A 19,313-nucleotide genomic window follows, 5' to 3' on the forward strand; every position below is an offset into this window, starting at 1 on the left:
TGGTGGAAAATAAAATCGTGTGATCTGTGTTTGCATAACAAGGCATTTCATGAGCTGGTGTCACTTTACAAAGATTTCAATCATGGGAGTTTTGTCTGGCTGGGTGAGGGGGTCTGTCCTGGTTTTTGTTTAAAACACAAAACCATCAATTGATGCTGCAAAAGTTTGGTTGGCTTGCAGCCAAATGCTAGAGAATCAGTTCAAGCTGGATCTCTCGTGATTGCTACTTGGTCAGATTTAGAATGGTTCCAACTGGCAGTAGGTGTTCAGAGCTCTACTCTAACATCTGGTAATTCTTGTTTCTGCAGAGCAGTTCTGTGTGAAATATTTAAGTGGCTTTGTAATTGTAGCTTTGGTAAGCATGCAAATGTTGTTCCTAAATTTCAGGAAAGCAATGACCCTAACTTAAATGGGTATGCTACATGTAATGCTAAGAAGCCCTGAAATACTAAAGCATACTTAGGAATGCTTTTTCCCTTTTGATCATAGGCTGAAAGCTCCGAGGGAATATTTGGTGGTTTTGCAAAATACTCTCAGCAACAGAAATTTCCTAAAAACTCTGAATCAATTGCTAATTCTGTCATTATTTTGCTAATGCATTTTGATTATTTTGTGTGCATTTTGCTTTCTATGCACACACACAAAAGCGGTGCAAACACTTGTACGTGCTTCTTGGTACTTCATGTGCTTGCTAACTCTCCTAAACTGGCTCAGTGAAGTCAAACCAGTTGATACCTTAAATTCTTAAATATTTTTGTGAACCTTTGGTTTTAGGATGCAAGTCTAACTTAAGAACTCCAGTTCATTGTCTTGTGTACCATTGACTCTGGCAGTGTTCTGCAACAACCTTCAGTATTGGAGTTGCTCTGAGTGCAGCAGATGAACTCTTGGTCTCTTGCAGGGCTGAAGGAGGAAGAAGGCACGGCTACATGGGTCACCTGACGAGGATAGCAAACTGCATTGTGCACAGTACAGATAAGGGGCCAAACAGCACACTAGTCCAGCAGCTCATCAAAGGTATTCATTCATGGTCCTAACTTTATCTTCTGGGCTTTCATTATCAAATGCTAAGGATATTAAGCAAACTTAAATTAGTAGGCAGCTGTTGGATTAAATAAAAAAAGAACTGAATTGCTTCTGAAGTATTCCATTTAAAGCAATCATCCTTAAACAAATGCTTAAGTATTTTCATTGCAAACAGTGTTAAAGCTCCCTGAAATAGATTCAAAGAGGTGCTGACCTGCTTAATTTGGACTTGTTTGCTAGATGGAGTTATATTTATGGATTTAGGAGGATGTATATTTTCTTACCAGTATTTTTGGTAGAGCAGAAAAAATATTTGAATATTAAGTGATGCTTCAATCTTGATAGTTTCTAATTGGTTTGGTGTTTTGTTTCCTGTGCTAGAGCTTCCAGAGGAGGTGAGAGAGCGATGGGAAACATTCTGCACAAGCTCTTTAGGAGAAACCAACAAGAGGAATACAGTGGATCTGGTAAGTAGTGATGGGTAAGGTATGAAAATTGCTGCTGCTGTACTTGGACAGTTTCTTTTTGTCAGCAGCACTGTCAGTCTTCCAAAATCCATTGTACTTTTAAGGAGTCCCTCTAGTTGCTGAGTTATAGAACTGATAATTCTTTACTTTACTTTTCAGCTAAAACCATATCATTAATATTTGTGCAGGCATAATGCAGCCAATCAGCTTGTAAAAGCAAACTGACTCATTACCTAGTGTAGCTAATCCCAGGCAATCTGCAAGGAGGAGGATTTCATTACCTCTTCAAGGTCATGTCCTTGAAAACTCCAGTCTGCTTGAGAGTATGAACTAAAAGTGCAGGAGCTGGTGTTGATTGCTTTCTCTACAGGATGTAAATGACCCAGTACAAGTTTAACAGAAGACTGCTACCTGCATTCCACTGCCTGTGTTACTGACCTTGCTTAAGTAACTTAGCTTACTGTTGTGCACCTGCCACATTTCTTCTGCATGCTGTTGTAGTGATTACACTTTTGGAAAAACACATGAGTAGAAGAGGTTTGTGTAATCACGTTAAAAGTACAGTCTAAGAGCAATCACTCGGAGACTTTAATAAGCAGAGGCAGTTTCTGATGTCAGCAGATGAATTCGTAAATTTTATTTTACCTGACTTCTCCAGGAGTGTGTGCTTTGCATGTGGCTTCATTGACTTGTGCTAGTCTTCTGTTATTTGGACTATAGTTAATTGTTGAATTCACTATTTCAACATAAATATTAACTGGAGCGTATTAACAGGTGTCAATAGAAGCAATAGGAAATTCATCTGAAACTGTCAAACTTGTGAACAGGACTAAAAGATGTACATAAGGCATTTTTTCTTGAGCCTTTAAATGCAAAGAGGAGTGTAGGGCTTGCAGATGAATGTTATTTTTCCTCTTGGTAGAAACTATATCTTGGTCAAGACCAAAAGAAGGATCATGCAAAGAGGAAGAATTTTAGGCTTATGAAAAATGGCACTAATTGGCTCTTTAGATACATAATCATGTGCTTGGAGGTACTTGATGTAATAACAGTAAAACTTAATTGAAAATTTAACCTTCAAACTCCTCAGTTTTCAGTAGGATAGAAAGACAAAGCATTAAAATAATTTCTTTTATCTGAAATAAACAAGTGCATTATCTACTATGCCAATAACCCAATTTATTTGTCTAGGTTACTACCTGCCACATTCATTCTTCCAGTGATGATGAAATAGACTTTAAAGAAACTGGCTTCTCACAGGATTCTTCTTTGCAGCAGGTGAGTTGAATTCTTTTAACAGCTTAAGTTGCTCTTTCTGTAAAAGTAAATTAAGTAATTTTTTAAAAAGCAGTGGAACTTTTATTTTCTCTCACAAGCAAATATACATCTAGAAAGTTTAAATTAATAGGCATGTGTGCATGCACACAACTGTGTCTTACCAGACTCATAAGCATCTCTTTGAATTCTTTTGTTGGTAGTGAAAGAGTGGGAGCCTTGTGGCACAAGATTGCCAATAGATCACTTAGATGGAATCAGATGCTTTAGATGCATTATTTGTTGGGGTTACTAACCAAAATCTTTCAGATGACACTAACAGCTGTGTAGTAACTACCTAATCTAATATTGGCTTTGGTATTTTATGCATTTTCTGTAGTTTTTATAATAAGTAATTGCTTATCTAAGTTTGAATTGTGGGTGGTGGCTCAATCTTAAAGAATCTGATACATTTTTATCTGATTAAGTGCTTTTGTACCTATAAGGTGCACCTGTACAAAAACTTGATAAGTTGGGTGCTATCTTTAGCAGCTTTAGTGAGAAAGTAAGATCTTCTAATGTCTCTGTGCTTTTCATGCATCCCCTTAGTGACCTGCTGTGCCTAGGCAATCCCAGCAGTTCCAGGTAGTTAATCTGGAGAAATGCAGATGGTCCAGTGCTGCTTCTTTCAAGTTTGTCTTGCTGTATACCTCCTCCTTTTATATATATTTTCTTTTTCCTTCAATTTTCATAATGCCTTAATCTAAACTTGGGGTTTTTTGATCGTTGTTTTGTTTTCTTTCCATATTCACTTTGTTCAACTTTACCACCATACTGTATCCCCTCAGCTACCTGGGCAAGAAAGCAAGAGTTGACATGACAACTTTATTTCCTAGAGTATCTTAGCATTGGCTGACATTACACATGGAAATAACATTATTAAAAGTCCCTAGAGGATGTGTAGCAATTTATAATTTAATGATAGTCCTGGGAAATAAGAGACAAAAGCTATTGTTAGGAATAGATGATGCCCTAGATACACCTTAGTGTATCTACCAATCTGCTGGCAGTTGACACTCATCTTTATTTAAAAACCAGCACAGTTGTGTCAGTGACACTGCACTGAGATGTAAAATGTTCAATGGTTTCATTCTTCTAATATTTGATAGATGCTGCTGGTGTGTGTCTGAGACTGATTTTGCTAGTGATACCTGCATAATAAATATGCAACTGTGCCTTAGTATCTATATATAGTTTACTTTTCTGGTTGTTACTGTTTATAACTTCATGTTATTTTGGGCAAAGACAGCTTTTTCTTTTATATAGTGTTGTTCCTCTGTTTCTTTGGGGTGTGTTTGCAAAGGTGCTAGTTAAGGTTAACAGATTTAACTTTATTGAAAGCTGTTAGATTGGCTTTCAAATCAGTAAATGTGAGTAAAGTTGTAGTTGATGCTACCTTTCAAAATTCAGAGGTTAAGAGAAATCCTTTTTCTGTCCTTTTATGTTTAGTTTAGATAGACTTTTATTTCTTTGAAGCAAAATGGGCAAATAGATTTTAGAGTATTAGTAGAATCATTATATCACTGTCGTTGGTCCTGGGGTTGCCAGGCCTTTTCTGATTATCAGATGCAACAAATGACGTCCAATTTTATTGACCAGTTTGGCTTCAACGATGAGAAGTTTGCTGATCAAGATGACATTGGCAAGTGAGTATAATATTACACTGAATTTGGCTATTGTCTTGTGAGTTTTCTTTCTGACTGTGATTTTGCTGGTGATAAGTACAGGTATTTACTGATGTGAAGCAGTTGCTAATCAGTCCTGTCTTTTTGTGCCATCTGTGATCACTGAAAGAAGCCTCCCTAAACAGAGGGAAGCAGCAGCTTCTCTTATTTTTCCAGTCTTCTGGTTGTGCCAATGTTGAGAACACTGTGCTTGTGAACAAAAAACTGAATGATAACTCTGCTTTTTAACAGAGTCTTTTTAACAGACAGCTATGGCTCTGTGTTGACCTAACATTGTTTAGGTTACTTTCACTTTCTCTCTGTCTCAAAGTGGGTTTTGTCACCTGCTGATGACCAGATGAATAGCTCTACTTCTGCATTTTCCTGGAAAGGATGACAGGAACAGCATGTCTCTGAGTGTACTTTTCTGTAGGGGAGAGGAAGGGAGGGCATTGTAAATCTACCTTTGTTTATAAAGTCGAGGCAGTTAAGACTGATTTCTACAAATAGTGTTAGTGAAAGATGAGGAAATGAGAAGAGTCTTGGTCGGGTTAAAAAACCCCAAACTAAACAAAAACCAGCACACAACAGAACACACCCCTTAGAAAAGCTGGTATCTTTCTTCGTAAGTGAATGGATGCATTAAAGGGAAAAGGGGAGAATAGGGGTTCTTGCAGATGGTAAAGTTCATCATTGTTTTTATAAGATTTCATGGCTTGGGATGCCAGAACATGCAGGTAGGAATAAAAAGCATTACTTCAAGATGGTTTTTAGAAGGGTGCTTTTATAATAATCTCAGTGCTCTTCTGTAAGACATGCTTAGTAAGTGATGTCTGACTGAAGCTTGTGTCTTCCATCCAAGAAGCATTGCTGCTTTTTTACACTACAGAACCTGCTGAAATTAGAGATTAAGATATGATAGATGAAGTAACACAGGATGCTCCTTAATTTTGTTAGAAGCAAGTGGATTTTGGGAAGGATAGGAATTGAAATTCCTTTAATTTCGTGCCTTTGGAAGTCTGTTCTCTTGGTAGAAAGAAGATGACTACTTATGTAAAGAGGTCTCAAGACTTGTGACAGGTACACTTATGATGTACTCCTGAGCCGAGTTAAGCTGTAGGTGAAGCTACTTTGAAATTATATCTTCTGTGCAAGAATCAATTACCCTCTAAATTACCTGCATAGCATCATGCAGTAATACAGTCACACTCACAGCTTAGGTTCCTTTAGACCACTTACTTTTTCCCTACTTTGGAATGCAATGAATATTAGAGAAGGAGTCATGTGTGCTTTGCTGAATGCACTCATGGCTAGACAAAGAATATATGAACTTTTCTGATATGTATAGATCTGTCAACCTAATATATAGTGTTATGTTTGGAAAAATATTTCAGTGACTGGTTAAAAAAATGTTTGTGTAGATCTTCTTTTGTTAAGAAACAGAACTTGATGTTATTTTTCATTTTGTTCCTTCCTGTTGAAAAAGTCCATTCATAGAAGGGTGAAATCAGTTAAAATATATAAGAACTGCAGATGCAGATATTTGCAGGATTTTGTGGTATATCGTGGTGGAGCATAGTCAGGTTAGGCATTCTTTAGGCCTAGGTTTTCTCCAGTGCATAGCAATACAGTATTTGAGATTTGGGTATATAATTTCAGTTATGCTTGTTTAGACTTGTTGCATCCATCTAACTGTAGAGTGCAATGTTCTGTGTTTTTGTTAAAAATATTTAACGGTTAAAAAGAAATCACAGGAATGCCAGGTCTCCTTGGTGTGTAATTTTGAGTGGTTTTTGTTGTAGATGTCTTTTATATTCTATTTTTAGATTATTGGAATATAAGAAACCAAACAGAAATTAAATGTCTTTATGCCACAATTAAAAGTCCTGTTTTATTGAGTACATTTCTTTTTTTCTTGTAGTGTTTCTTTTGATCGGGTTTCAGACATCAACTTTACCCTCAATACAAATGAAAGTGTAAGTATGTGTTCCAGTATTACCAGAAAAATCACTGTCTTTGGAGCTTTGGCATGACCTCAGAGTTTTGGCAGTGGTTATATTTACTCCTTTTATGTGGAAATCACTGGAAAGTACTTACCCTGCCTGATTCCCATATCATGAGATTTGCTAATTGGAACACACTATTGTTCTTTCTAATCAGTATTAAGCAGAATTGCTTCTTATTTGTATAACTGGGTTTAAGATTGGGCTTAGATCTCATTTGTGCACTTGTGTTTTATGATTAAAAGCTATTTAAATCTTCAGTGAGACAGGAAAGTAAGGACAGAGTCTCTGAACCTCAGTATTATTTGTTGGTTGAGCTAAAATGACCCCCCACTACAGAAAATAAAGCTGAAGTACTTTGTACTCTGGTTGTCTGGAAGGTTCTTTGGGGTCACTCCCACACCCCATTTTTAAACATGATGGAAGTTCCTAAGTGTTCTTTGGTCCACTCAGCTTGTTACTGGCCAAGTAAAACAGCCAGCACTGTATATTTTCTTGACAAGCTTTAAATTAAGACATTCTGGTTTTCTGCTGCTTTTAGAGAAATGCTTTATATTCTCTTCAGAATAAAAATGTAATTTCAAGATGTTTACTAATGAAATATGGATTTTATACTTTTGCTGTATTTAGGGCAATATAGCCTTGTTTGAGGCATGCTGTAAGGAGCGGATACAGCAGTTTGACGATGGTGGCTCTGATGAAGAAGACATTTGGGAAGAAAAACATATTGCATTTGCACCGGAGTCCCAGAGGCGTTCCAGGTGAGAAGGGTGTTTCTTATCCAAATAGCAATGTAGTGAGCCTGCAGTAATACACCTGTCCTCTGGTTCAGTTTGTTAGTACAGACTGTCCAGCATAACTAGGTATTTCTATTCTGTGGAGAAATGAGTGGACATGTGGCTCTAGTGATTCGTTTTCCGGCCATAATTTGCAGAAGGTCCATTTTGGCTTTCATAGCTTGCTGGATTTGGTTTTTTTCCCTGCTTTATATTCTTTCCTTCTGCTTATAAACTGGCCTAGTTGTCCTTGCTTTGGGCAAGGTAGCCCAGCTCCACACCTCTGTTTGACCTTGCTGTCCTCAGTACAGTACCAGTATGGCTGTGAACAAAGGAAAATGCATTGAGTGGAAGGAGCATCTCGGCCCCAAAACTCAGGGCTGTGCAGCCTTCCTCAATATCTACTGAAAGCCTCTTCATGTGATCAAGTGAAAAATCTTAAACCTTGTTTCTTTGAGAGAGAAATGAGGGGAATACTAAGAGCTAAAATTATACCTCAAGTAATCTGTCAGAAATAATTGTAGTTCTCTCTAGCCTGAAACCCTGCAGTATTTCATTGTGCCCAGGGTGTTAAACTAAAACCAGAATGTAAACTCTCTCTTTGTATTTGTAGTTCGGGCAGTACAGACAGTGAAGAAAGTACAGATTCTGAAGAAGAGGATGGAACTAAACAAGACTTGTTTGAAACCCACACCAATGCAGAGGACAAAATGGAAGTAGACTTAAGTGAACGTACGTAGCTTTTTTCTGGTGCTTGGGTTATAGGAAATTGTTAGATCTAGCAGCCTGATTTTGTAGGAGTTTCCTTGTTGACTGCTTTTATTCCAGCTGTCTTAGTCTTTCCCGCTTGCCACAGAGCATGCACATATTGGGAAGTTAGAATTCCTTACATGTCTTAAATTATTTACTCTCTAAAATTCATATTTCTACTCTTCAAGAGTTAAAAAAGGAGGAGTAGTCAGAAAGGAGAGGATTAAATGCTCGTTTATTAATATTGAGTGCCTGCAAAAACCTGATATGTTACTATCCAAACCCAAAAGATGGTATTTTTACTGGAAGACTTTCAGACCAGCTTTTTGTCTAACAATGCTCTTTAAGAAGACTTCCTACAGAAGATCAGTGAACTTGCATTGTTCTGGTACACATCAGGAGACTCTTATATGGAATCTTAACTGATGTAATAGGTTGAAAAGTTTTCACATTCAAGTCAGACTAAATTGGCTTTTGTTAAACTGGCAATGTCTGTAGGTAAAAGCCCTGTGTTTATCTAGACTGTAAGGAATTAAATTAGAAGGAAAAGTTAAGGGTTTTCTTTTCTTTTGTCAGATTGGTGTCGTTGGCATCTGTGTGTCAAACAAGTTTTGATCCATGTGGGTCTCCTCCCATATCTGCCTGGGTTGGAATTTCTAATTGCTAGTCAGAGCTTCCTTTTCAGCCTGTTTTTTTGTATGTAAGTGTTAATGAAAAACATGTTTCCCTTGGGTAGGTGAAGTTTTTTGAATTGACCTATCCTAAATTAGATGCTATTCACAGTTGCTCCCAAATTTACAATATCAATTAATATTTTAAGTTGTAAAAAGCCTTAAACTTTCCTGAAATTTAGCAGTGGTGTTTAGTGCATGAGAAATTATTTTAAGAAATTGAAAAAGGCATAAAAACTTTTGTGATTTTCATTATTATAGAAATTAGTTTGGAAAATGGTAACATTTAAAGGATAAAGTAGGATTGTACTTGTGATTTAATGTTTTATTAGTTTTGTTCTTCAGATAAACTTTTTTTTTTTTTTTAGCAGAGTACTCTGAATTAATGATCTTAAAATTCTGCCTTACTAGCAGAATTTTCCTTTTAGGGAATACATTAATTTTTTAACAGGATGTACGGGATTTTTCTGCATGTGCTTTCAGGTCTAGTTATGAATCTTGCTTCTCTTTATGAAATGTACGTAGAGGGAATCAGTGTTAGGCATATGTGCACCTGTGTTCTTTATAGAAATTTGTTCCCAATGACCCTGGTGATGTTTTTTCAGCACCTAACTGGTCAGCGAACTTTGATGTACCCATGGAGACTGCACATGGTGCCAGTCTGGATTCTGTTGGCTCTGCTGTGTGGAGTACTGAAGCATCTGTGCCAGCTAAAGAAACTGGCTGGGCTTCCTTTTCTGACTTCACGTCCTCTTTGAGGTAAGAATGTCAGTGATTCAGGATGAGTTTGCTTTTCTTGGGGTGTCCATCTCTACACAAGCCTGTGTTGCTGGTGTATGTAAAGTGTCTGAAGAGTGTTGTGTGTGCCAGCAGCATGTTGTCTGTATGATCTCCCTTTCCAGGATGGGTGGGTACTAGTGTTTTGGGTTTTTTACATTTTGTGTTGTTACGCAGCTGTGATAAATAGGTTAAGTAGTTCTGCATGATTTTGAGAACACAAAAGATAATGCTGTTCTTTTTCTGGATTGAACTCTACACTCTACTGAAGTCTTGTGTATGTACCCAGTTAAATAGATGTAAATTTTGAGTTGCCAAATATTGGCAGTCAAGAACTACTTCCTTCTCATATTGGAAGATTTGCTTTTTTACATTTGGCTTTTGACTTTCAGTCTGGGCATCAAAACAGCTCAGATATAAAAGGATGATTTTTTTTTTCCAGCATAAAATTGTGTTGTTTCATGATTGAGGCAGGTAAATTGATAATCATATTAAGGGCCTAGAAAATGAAGACTTGAAGTTGCCACATTACTGGATAGAAGATGCATTCTGTAAATGATGACATGTTTTTCGAGTCGCCAAATCTTGTCATCTGAGTTCCTTTAAAATGAGGAACTTGTAGCTCTACTGTATGTTAAATTAAGTAGTGAAATCGCTTTTGTAGTGGTTCATGACTGCACTGGCAGTTTCAGGAGAGAACTATCAAATTGGAAAAATGGATTTAGCAAAAGAGTTAAAAACATTTGGAAACACTGCAAGGAGCTGGTGATTACCTGTATGCCTTAGTTACCAGGGACATGTCCACTAGTACTTGCGATGTAACAAAATCAAGTGAAAATAAGTTTGCCATCTAACACCCTCAGCTCAGTTCTGGTGCATTTTGCATTACTAAACTTCTATTTAGCATGTCTTTCCAGCACTCTTAGAACAAACTTGCTTAATTCAGTTTCAGTATCGTTCTAAGCCCTCTAGCTTCATTGAGACCTAATACTGTCTTAAGAACACTTCATTTTGCTACTCAAAAATGTTTCTGAAGTTTTTTTATTCTATTTGAAGCTCAAAAGAGTCCTTAAGAAGTAATTCTCCTGTGGAAATGGAAACAAACACAGATCCGGGTGATCCCTTGAGTGCAAATGCAGCTACTCTTACAACACAGCTAGAGAGTAAGTAAACTGCACTGCATTTCTAAATGCAAATGGCTTGATCATAGGAGTTGCACATAAGAAAAATCTTCATGGACTTGAAAATTTTAGGTTTAGACTCCTCTCTGGCTCTGCTGCTGTTCTGACAGTTATTAAAAATGACTTTTCAAAGAATTTATAAACTATTTAAAATAGTTTCCAATTTAAGACAAGAGCCAGTGTTACTGATCCCTCTAAAAAGTTTGCACATCATGAACAGAAAAGCATTACAAAGAAACAAAGTTTGTATGTTTGTTCTGTTAGAGAATCTTCTCACTTGTGTCAGCATTTAGCTGAGCTGATGCCCAAAAACAATGGTAGCTTCCAGTCTTGACCTGTGTGGCAATAAGCCAGTTGCCCCAATACATTCAAATTTCTCCTTCCTGCTCATTCCTTTTTAAAGCCACCTTCACTGTGCACGCCCTAATGGTTTGTTCTACATGTATGAACTGGTAAAAGGGCAAAAATATTTTGATGAGCCTTTTTTTGTATCTGTTATTACCAGAGAGAGCAAGAAGTGCAGTTGAGAAGTCCAGACACACTGGACATCCCAAAGATTTGTCACTACTCAGAAGCCTAAAGTCAAATTTGTGCTGTGTAGACTTGTCATGAATTTGACTGTACAGAAGAATAATTGGTCACCAAAATCCTACTAAGGCCTTGTTTAGGCAAATCTGTTGCAGTAACCACTGTCAGTCAGAGTTTAAAAATCTACAGACTGTGGCTTTTCCTTAAACCATCTGTAAGTAATACTCATGCTCTCTGCAGCACTTGCAGAAAGGTGACGTTCTCTGTAAGGAAGAATTCAAGAAGTATGCAAAGCTGTAGAAATACCGTTCTTGATATATTGGCATATGTGCTTGCACATGAAATAGAAACATCACCAGCCATATGCTAAATTGCTTCTATTTCTACTTGCAGCCCCAGGAAGTGTTGCTATGGAGGCCAGCTCAGATGGAGAGGATGATGTGGAAAATGCAGACAAGGTAACCGAGACAGTCATGAATGGCAGCATGAAGGAGACACTGAGCCTAACTGTAGATGCTAAAACTGAAACTGCCGTTTTCAAAAGGTAAGAATGCCTGTTTATTGTCTTCCCACCATGTAAATACAACACTGTTGATGGAACATTGTATCATTGAAAAGAGTTTTAAGTGATAATTCCAGAGGCGTACTAGAAACTTTTCAAAGTAAGTGTTTTGAAATCTGACTTTTAGGTAGTTACTATAACATGTGACTTTACTTATCAAGCCTTAGTTTCAGTGCAAGTTTCAGTGCAAGCAGAGGACTGACTCTGCTTTTGTCCCTGACACACATTATTGTGCATTTTTCATGTACAGTTCTTTTAACATTGCACATCAAAACTAAGCTTTTAAAATTTTGCACAGAATTCTTAGATTTGGATTGGAATTTTATTTTTCTCAACCAGGAGGATAGAAGGCAGAAGTTGAAGGCCAGCCAGGCACTGCTTTTTAGTGTAGCTCATCAGACACTTAGGGTGATCACTGTTGGTATGCACAACGGTGTTAAATCTGTTCTGGACTACAGGTGGCACGTGGAATTCTAGAATAACTGGAAGAACAACTTCTTAATTTTACTGTCTTCTGATACAAAGATTCAGGAATAAGTGTCTTAAAACATGGTCAAATTGTATATTATATCAACACTGCAATCCTTTTATGAGAATAAAGCACATTTCAGTGTTGTCTACTCCATCCCATCTACTAAGATATTGTGATCTCAGATTTAATGATCAAGTGCTTTTTGTTTAGTATCGAATATTTATGTAGGGAAACAGAGGCTACAAACAGTATGACATGCAAAAATTTTGCCTTTATTGAAGCTGACGTGTTCTGGCTCCACCCTGATGTTGACAAATTGGAACACACTGGTAGAGCATTTTGACATGCAGCCCTCTTCTCATTCTTCTAGAATGACTTTCTAGTATCTGGCCCTATTCTAGCTTTAAATGCTAAAAAGAAATTGTCAGTATGTCTTGGAAATTGCTTTAAAAAACCAACCCCGAGTCGATTCCAGTATAAGAAACTTTCCCAGTGTTACACTGCCTGTTGTTTAAATTAATTTACTTCATTAAGAGTGGTAGGAGATAATTCTTGAACTATCCAAAATGAATAGACCTTGAAAACCGAACTGCTTTCCGCCACTCTTGATTCCATCCTTTTGGTTATCTGAGTGACTTAACTTCTGATGGTTTTTCAGCTGAGAGGAGGGAAAATTTGTGGCTGCACAGTGCTTCTAAAGCAAATGGCATTGGTACAGGAATGAACCACAGCACTGTAGAGAGGTGTTGGGACTCCATGCAGGTCGATGTCACATGAAGCCATCCATAGTGCATTGCTGATGTAGTAAATGATGTGTCTGCTCTCCAGTTTGTTGTCTTTTGCACAGTGCTTTTACATGGTCTTCACTCTTAGATGTTCACAAATTTGGTTTAGTTATCCATGGTGTCTTTAAATTTCTCCTTAAATTAGTTTAGGTCACACGCACTTTGAAGTTGTGTGATTTGTGATATTGGTGCAAAAACTTAACATGAGGGGGCAGCATCTGCTGACAGTTCCTGCCTCCCTTCATGCAATTACCTGCTAGAACAGTAGTTAAAAGGACATAGAGGTGCAAAAGTAGGCAATATCATAGAATTGCCCCAGTCAAAAGGGACCTTGAAAGTTTATCTGGTCCAATCTTTTATGGGAACTGGAGCCCAGATGAGATTACCAGGCACTCTGGCCTATTGTATGTTGAAAACTCCTCAGATCTTGATTTGGAAGGGAAATATCAAAGGAACATACAAGGGGGCTCAAAGATGAGGTCTTAAATGTAGAGACTGTTCTACTCTGATAGACATGTGCAGCTTCATAGTGAGTCAATGCTCAAGTGGCATTTTTTTAAACCAGCTTGCTGGGGAAAGGTCTAAAGGAAGGGAGAGTTAAAGTAGTGAGGGGAATCCTACTCTGACCTGTTTGCCTTTCACAGTGGATGCTTCCAGGCTTCAGCTTTATCTAGGTTTCTGTGAATAGAAAATTGATGGTGTTAAAGTCAACATTGAGGGGATTTATAAGCGGAGTAGTTAACTTGTGGAAAGATGCAAAGGACAAAAATGTGATTTCTGAACTTAGTTCTGAGTGGAGAACAAATAGGAAGAATGCCAGCAGAGACTGCCTCTTTAAAAAATAGAAAAACCTAGGACATCACTTTTGATGGTGATGGTGACAAAGTATTTTATGTGGAAGGAATGCAAAGAGTATCAAGGCAAATGAGATGGGGAGATTAGATGGGGAAAACTTGATGAGAGATTGCAATGCAAAAGACAGTATTTTTGCAGGCTCTGCAGGATAGAAGGAGAAAAGAGAAGGATTCATTGAAATTTAAAGGATCCATGGAAAGGAGAACTGTGAGAATAGGAAGAAAACCAGCAGAGGAGATTGGCACTTCTTGAATAAATAGATTTGTTGCTACAGAGGTATAAGATTGATGTTTGTCTACTTCAGAGCTACTTTATATCTATCTCTTGCAGGTATATATGCTCAAATTTGTATTTTAGTTTGCTCATAATGGTGTGATTGAGGTGGAAGAGGGTGGAGTAGAGAGGCAGAAAAGTTTGGGTTTAGAGGCAAACCAGAAGATTATTCACTAATGACTTTTGAGGCTGCCTGTTTACATGGTACTGTCTTACATAGTGTGAGTGTACAGCTTTTTCACTGAACTTTGTTTTTGTCTACAAGAGGAAGTTTGTGAAGTAGTTTGGGCTGCAGTCTTTGTACCCCATAAACCATACATAGTATTCACTGTGGAGTTACTAGGGAGTTTATTATGTAAGATAGTGATGAGCTAATGATTTTGCTGGTATGTTTCATGAGCAGACTTTATAAATGCTGGTTTCTGAGGGAATCTTGAATTTCTTTTATACTTTCTTCCATTTTTGCATTCTTCTGGCTTCAGAGTGTTGAAATCCTATCGGTATGTATGGAAAAGGCTCGTGATTGTTACCACTTCAGGCATCACATACATTCCTTTTTTCCTTTCTGATCTTATTTGCAATCACTGTGTTTCCTGCCCTTTTATCCAGTCAAGTTTTAATGGATGTAAACACCAGTGCATCATTAGGTGTTTGTGGAGTCTAGAGCCATGTGCTTGATCTTCATATTGCAATCATAACTTAAAATCCATTTGCATGTGAAATATGGACCCGTCTCAGTTTTCTCCTGTGGCCTGAAATTCCCTATAAATGAACTTCAAAGTTAAATGCATTAAATAACGACTTGCTTTTGTTTTGTTTTGTTTTTTAAGTGAGGAAGGAAAATTGACTACCTCGCAGGATCCTTCTTGTAAATATGTAGTAGAAGAGAATACAGAGGTTGCAGAAGAGGTCCCTTCAGGTCTTCAGCCTACTAACAGCAGTCCAGATCAGAGGTAACTGTATTCAAGGATGCTTTCAATTCTCTAAATAGTGGTTTGTGTGCTTTTCTGACAGGATTGATCTAAAGAGATTGAGTTTAGCTCAGTCTAAAAATGTGCTTGCTTTTATTTTATTAAATTCTCAGAAGTGGAATTTTCAATTCTTTCTAAGAGACTCTTGAATCATCAATCATGTATTTTTCTTGCAGGGAGTTGTAAATATCCCCATTCTGTTTTGTGACAATGTTACCAAGTTAGATTAGTGAATTGATGCACAGAACTCTACTGCGTGTTCTGATTGTTCTCTAGATAGATTGAAGAGATGTAAGCATGTTTGACAAATTTATATTCCTAAACAAGTCTTAAAAACCAGAACCAGTATTTAACTAGCTCCTTTCTTCTAACTTCCTGCTCTGCATAAATCTCAAACTTGATCAAGAAGGGGATTCTAATCAGAAAAAACAACCCTGTAATTAAAGTGGGAAACCCAAAAACTCTTTCACAGTGTCTCCTAGAGATGGTGTCTTTATCAAGACAACAATTTTTTTAATGTTGATAAGCTTTATATTGTAGGGAAAAACTCCTTGGGTGCTGGGTGATTATCTTTTGAGTAAAAGTGTTTGAACCAGTGGAGGGTTCTCAGAGCTAGCAGTTTGCTAGATTGCCTTTAGGTTGTGAGAAATCTTGAACTCCTTTGACTGAATCCTGCTGGCTTTAGCAAGGCTCAGAACTTTCTCTAAAGGTGGCTGTTGCAGTAGATCCTCATAAGCACAGGATTAATACCAAGATAAACCTAATGGTGCTTTTGGGGCTCCATGTATATATGACTAGTGGAAGGAGTCCCCTAGGTAGGTCTCTGGCTGGTGGCTAGCAGGAGTAATCTCTGCTAGGAGCCCTGTTCTGTCACGGGCTTTTTTCCATTTAATAAGTGAGTGATGGTTGTGCAGACTGTCACACTTCCTGTCCATGCAGCATTTGTTTCGTACTTTCCAGATTTCTCTCAAAAGTGTTTGCTTTTGTTTAGTGCTGTCTGTCTCTTCTCTAATGTTTACATATGTTTTTTAAAAAGTGTTTTTAGAGCTTAGCAGCCAAAGACTTAGCTAGGGGGCTTCTGCTGGTCATGTGCATGTAGAGCACGGACCCCAGAGTGGCTTCTCTGTGATGTCCACCATCAGAGAACAGGAGTTACAGGTAACTTTCCTCATCTGTAGTTTCAAGCAGTATTTACATTCTTTTAGAGAATCTTCAAATGTATTCCATAGACTTGCACTGAATGGAAATGGAGATTTTTTTTTTTTGCCTCTGTTGCTTGCATATTTCTGATGTCCTCATGCATTGGTTTGATCTCTTTGTGCCAGTCCAGAGCAACTGAGTCCATGTTTACACTAAACTTTTATCTAGAAATGTATATACTGTCACTGTTTTTCACTTTCAAAGGTTTGCTCTCCATTTTCCTCCATACTTCATGAACGTTTCATCCTAATGGACTGCCATTCAAAGTATTTGTGAAAGGCTCTTTGTGGATTAGATTAATAACTAAAACACATTTTTAAGATGCTGTTGTTTTTTCCTGTTGTGTCTTAGCTGCTGGCTTTCCAGTGCAACCCTAAATACTCCTGGTATCACATTTTGCCTCAGTAAGATTTGGATAAGTATCAGAAATGTGCTCTTTATTAGTAATTCTGAGATACCACGTCTCTGGAGATCACTTATTATATCAGTTAATGAAGACCACACATTCTTCAGTGGTGTGCTCAGTTAATTGAGTGCTATGCCTAATTAGGAAATAAGGACTCCAGAAATGCTGGACTGCAGAAGATAATTTGGATGAGCATGTTGTTAGCACGTTTCCTTCCTTCACTTCATGGATTTTGCTACACAGGATCCAGGGTTCTTAGTTTTTGGTTTGGTTTTTATTGCACCTACTTGAATTTGCTTTGATCTTTTTTGTATTCTTATGTCTCCTTTTTTGGCCTCTTAGGACTGATCAACACACCCATTTAGGAGAGGCATCTGTTAATGGCCCTGTATGATATGTGATGTCTACTGCCTTGGCTGAAGAGAAAGAACTGATGTCCAGGTGTTTGAGTGTTTCTTGAGGATATCATCTAGACCCTGTTGAAGCCAGTCACTGCTGCACTAATTTCGCAAGGAATCAGGACCAGCAACATTTATATTCTAGATTTTAAGACATTGTACAGAAATTCATAAGTGTAAAAATATTGCACATTGAGAAATACCAATAATTTTTGCGTATGTTTATATTGTATTGTTCTAAATAACGGGGGCCTGTGAAATAAGATCCTGCTACCCATGTAATGATGACAGTAGTGTTACTATAGTTAAAATGGCTGTAAGAATAGTTTTATAAAAAAGTGAATACAAAAATCTAATGTATTTGAGACATAACTATTTGACGATTAGTGTGACCAAAGTATTTAGCAGTTTTCTTACATTTTTCACCTTGTAAAAAAGAAAAAGAAAATTCATGTTTTTTCTGAAACTGAAATGCCCTATAAATGTTATTTTGGTTGGTTTAGCTTACAAAAGTGATTTAAATAAGAATTTTTTGGTGTTCAACATTTTACAACAGGTTTTTTAATTGGTAATTGTTTTCTGTATTGTTCTAAACAGATCAAAAAATGTAAGTCTATTGGTAGAGATTTTAAGTATTTATTGCAACAGCTTAGTTGACAAATTGATGTTACTGTAAAGCCATATGTTCTGTTAAGTCTAGTTTGCTTGAAACAATACCTTCCAGGTGAAACACTAGAATATTTGGAGTGCACATGGCTTGTTGTGTTTAAGTGGTTCACCTGCCTTTAAACAGTTCACCAAGATTTAGTTTAATACCAAGCATTATACAATGGAACATTTCAGAACAATCTGCGTATTTAAAACGCTATAATCCTTTTAGACAAGTCAAGTAAAAGAAATGCTCATGCTGCTAATGTAATTACAGTACCTGCATTTTAAAAGTAAATAGTGTTTTTAATACAAATTTTGGCAGCAGAGCATGTTAATTGGTAATTTCACTGTACTGATCTGTGTGAGGCTTTCATTTGTATGTTCTGAACCAGTTTTTTCACAGCTGGTTTGTGTATATATATAGTGATTATGGAAACTAATTCTGTGTAATTTATAATTTTCTATGTCAGTGTACAATTCCAACAGCCTTCTCAAACAAACAGAAGCAATATACTGTATATTGCCACATTGTCTGGTGAAAGGGTTAAAATACTCCTGCACTTTTAGACAACAAAACCATTTTTGTTTCTGTAATAGTCATATTCATTTATTTTTTACATAATTTGTTTTCCTGACCAGTATTTAAAGCCAAAAGGATATTCTCAACAATGGCCAATGATTTATTTTAGAAGGCGTCCCAAACAACGTGCCTAAACATTACATTGCATACAGAAATAAAAAACCCACATGTATGTCACTGCCCTTATTGCTTTCTCTTTTGCATTTTTGGCAAGGTTCAGTGCACTTGTCCTGGGAAGTTTTTGCCAAATGATCAGTTGTGTGAAAATGAAGGGGTAAAACCACAATATCATAAGTGGAATTGGTAACTATAGTTTCCCTTTTATTTGTACTTTATAAATGATGGAATCCAGTCAGTTTCTAAGTTTTCTTTATCAGTTCAGAATTACTTTCAGATCAGCTTGACCAAGACAATTTTTTGTGTTAGCTTTAAGGTTGGCAGCTGTCCTCTTGTCACTTTGATCTGTCACGAACAAGCAGCTTTGGAAACACAACTGCTCATTTTGACATGTGAATTGGAGTCAAGTAGAAATTCCAAATACAGGCAAGCAGTGAGTTGGTTTGCATAAGTGTGGTGCTTGTAAGGAGAAAAACTTGTGTCCTTTCCAGTAGAACTATTTGTCCCTTGCTGTAAAGTTGACTGTTTAGCTCTGTAGCTATGAAAACTGGAGAACACAGTAGATGAAATTGAATCTGGGCCCCGTTGCCTTCAGTTCAGCAGTCTTTTACTTGTCCTTCTGTTCACAAACTGTCATATCAGTCCACTGTTCTGAGGAAGTGTAGGGTGTGTTTTACCCACTCACTCTATTACTTGCACAAGGAATCCAGAGCTTGAAAGCATTGGAGGTGTGTTTGAGGAGGGGAGGGTCTATGGGTGGGTGTTAACACACCTCTTCAGCCATCCTTCATCAACACTGCTGCTGATCTGCTGCTCACATAGCCTTACAAAGGTTTGAACATACTGCAAGAATCCTGAATGGTTGTTAGCCAGCTTGTTTAATCAG

At 37.3% G+C, this 19,313-nt stretch overlaps 1 protein-coding gene across 6 annotated transcripts in view; it reads left to right on the plus strand.

Annotated features, from left to right (window-relative positions):
* Positions 1 to 18,878, plus strand: part of PPP6R3 (protein phosphatase 6 regulatory subunit 3) — a 51,166-nt gene extending 32,288 nt beyond the window's left edge. For 3 of the 6 annotated variants that reach the window (XM_030240652.2, XM_050975749.1, XM_050975748.1), the window contains 12 exons: positions 902 to 1,017; positions 1,408 to 1,493; positions 2,685 to 2,771; positions 4,356 to 4,453; positions 6,393 to 6,447; positions 7,105 to 7,235; positions 7,864 to 7,982; positions 9,277 to 9,430; positions 10,505 to 10,611; positions 11,551 to 11,701; positions 14,935 to 15,057; positions 17,024 to 18,878. In XM_030240652.2, the coding sequence (XP_030096512.1) occupies positions 902 to 1,017; positions 1,408 to 1,493; positions 2,685 to 2,771; positions 4,356 to 4,453; positions 6,393 to 6,447; positions 7,105 to 7,235; positions 7,864 to 7,982; positions 9,277 to 9,430; positions 10,505 to 10,611; positions 11,551 to 11,701; positions 14,935 to 15,057; positions 17,024 to 17,075 (1,279 nt within the window). In that variant the 3' untranslated portion in view covers positions 17,076 to 18,878. Of the gene's footprint in view, positions 1 to 901; positions 1,018 to 1,407; positions 1,494 to 2,684; positions 2,772 to 4,355; positions 4,454 to 6,392; positions 6,448 to 7,104; positions 7,236 to 7,863; positions 7,983 to 8,576; positions 8,701 to 9,276; positions 9,431 to 10,504; positions 10,612 to 11,550; positions 11,702 to 13,969; positions 14,025 to 14,934; positions 15,058 to 17,023 lie in introns of those variants that run through there. The other 3 variants (XM_030240653.2, XM_030240654.2, XM_030240655.2) reach the window with 3 other exon arrangements.
* The last annotated feature ends 435 nt before the right edge of the window (positions 18,879 to 19,313 follow it).

Source organism: Serinus canaria, chromosome 5, assembly GCF_022539315.1.
Source record: "Serinus canaria isolate serCan28SL12 chromosome 5, serCan2020, whole genome shotgun sequence".
Lineage (NCBI taxonomy): Eukaryota > Metazoa > Chordata > Aves > Passeriformes > Fringillidae > Serinus > Serinus canaria.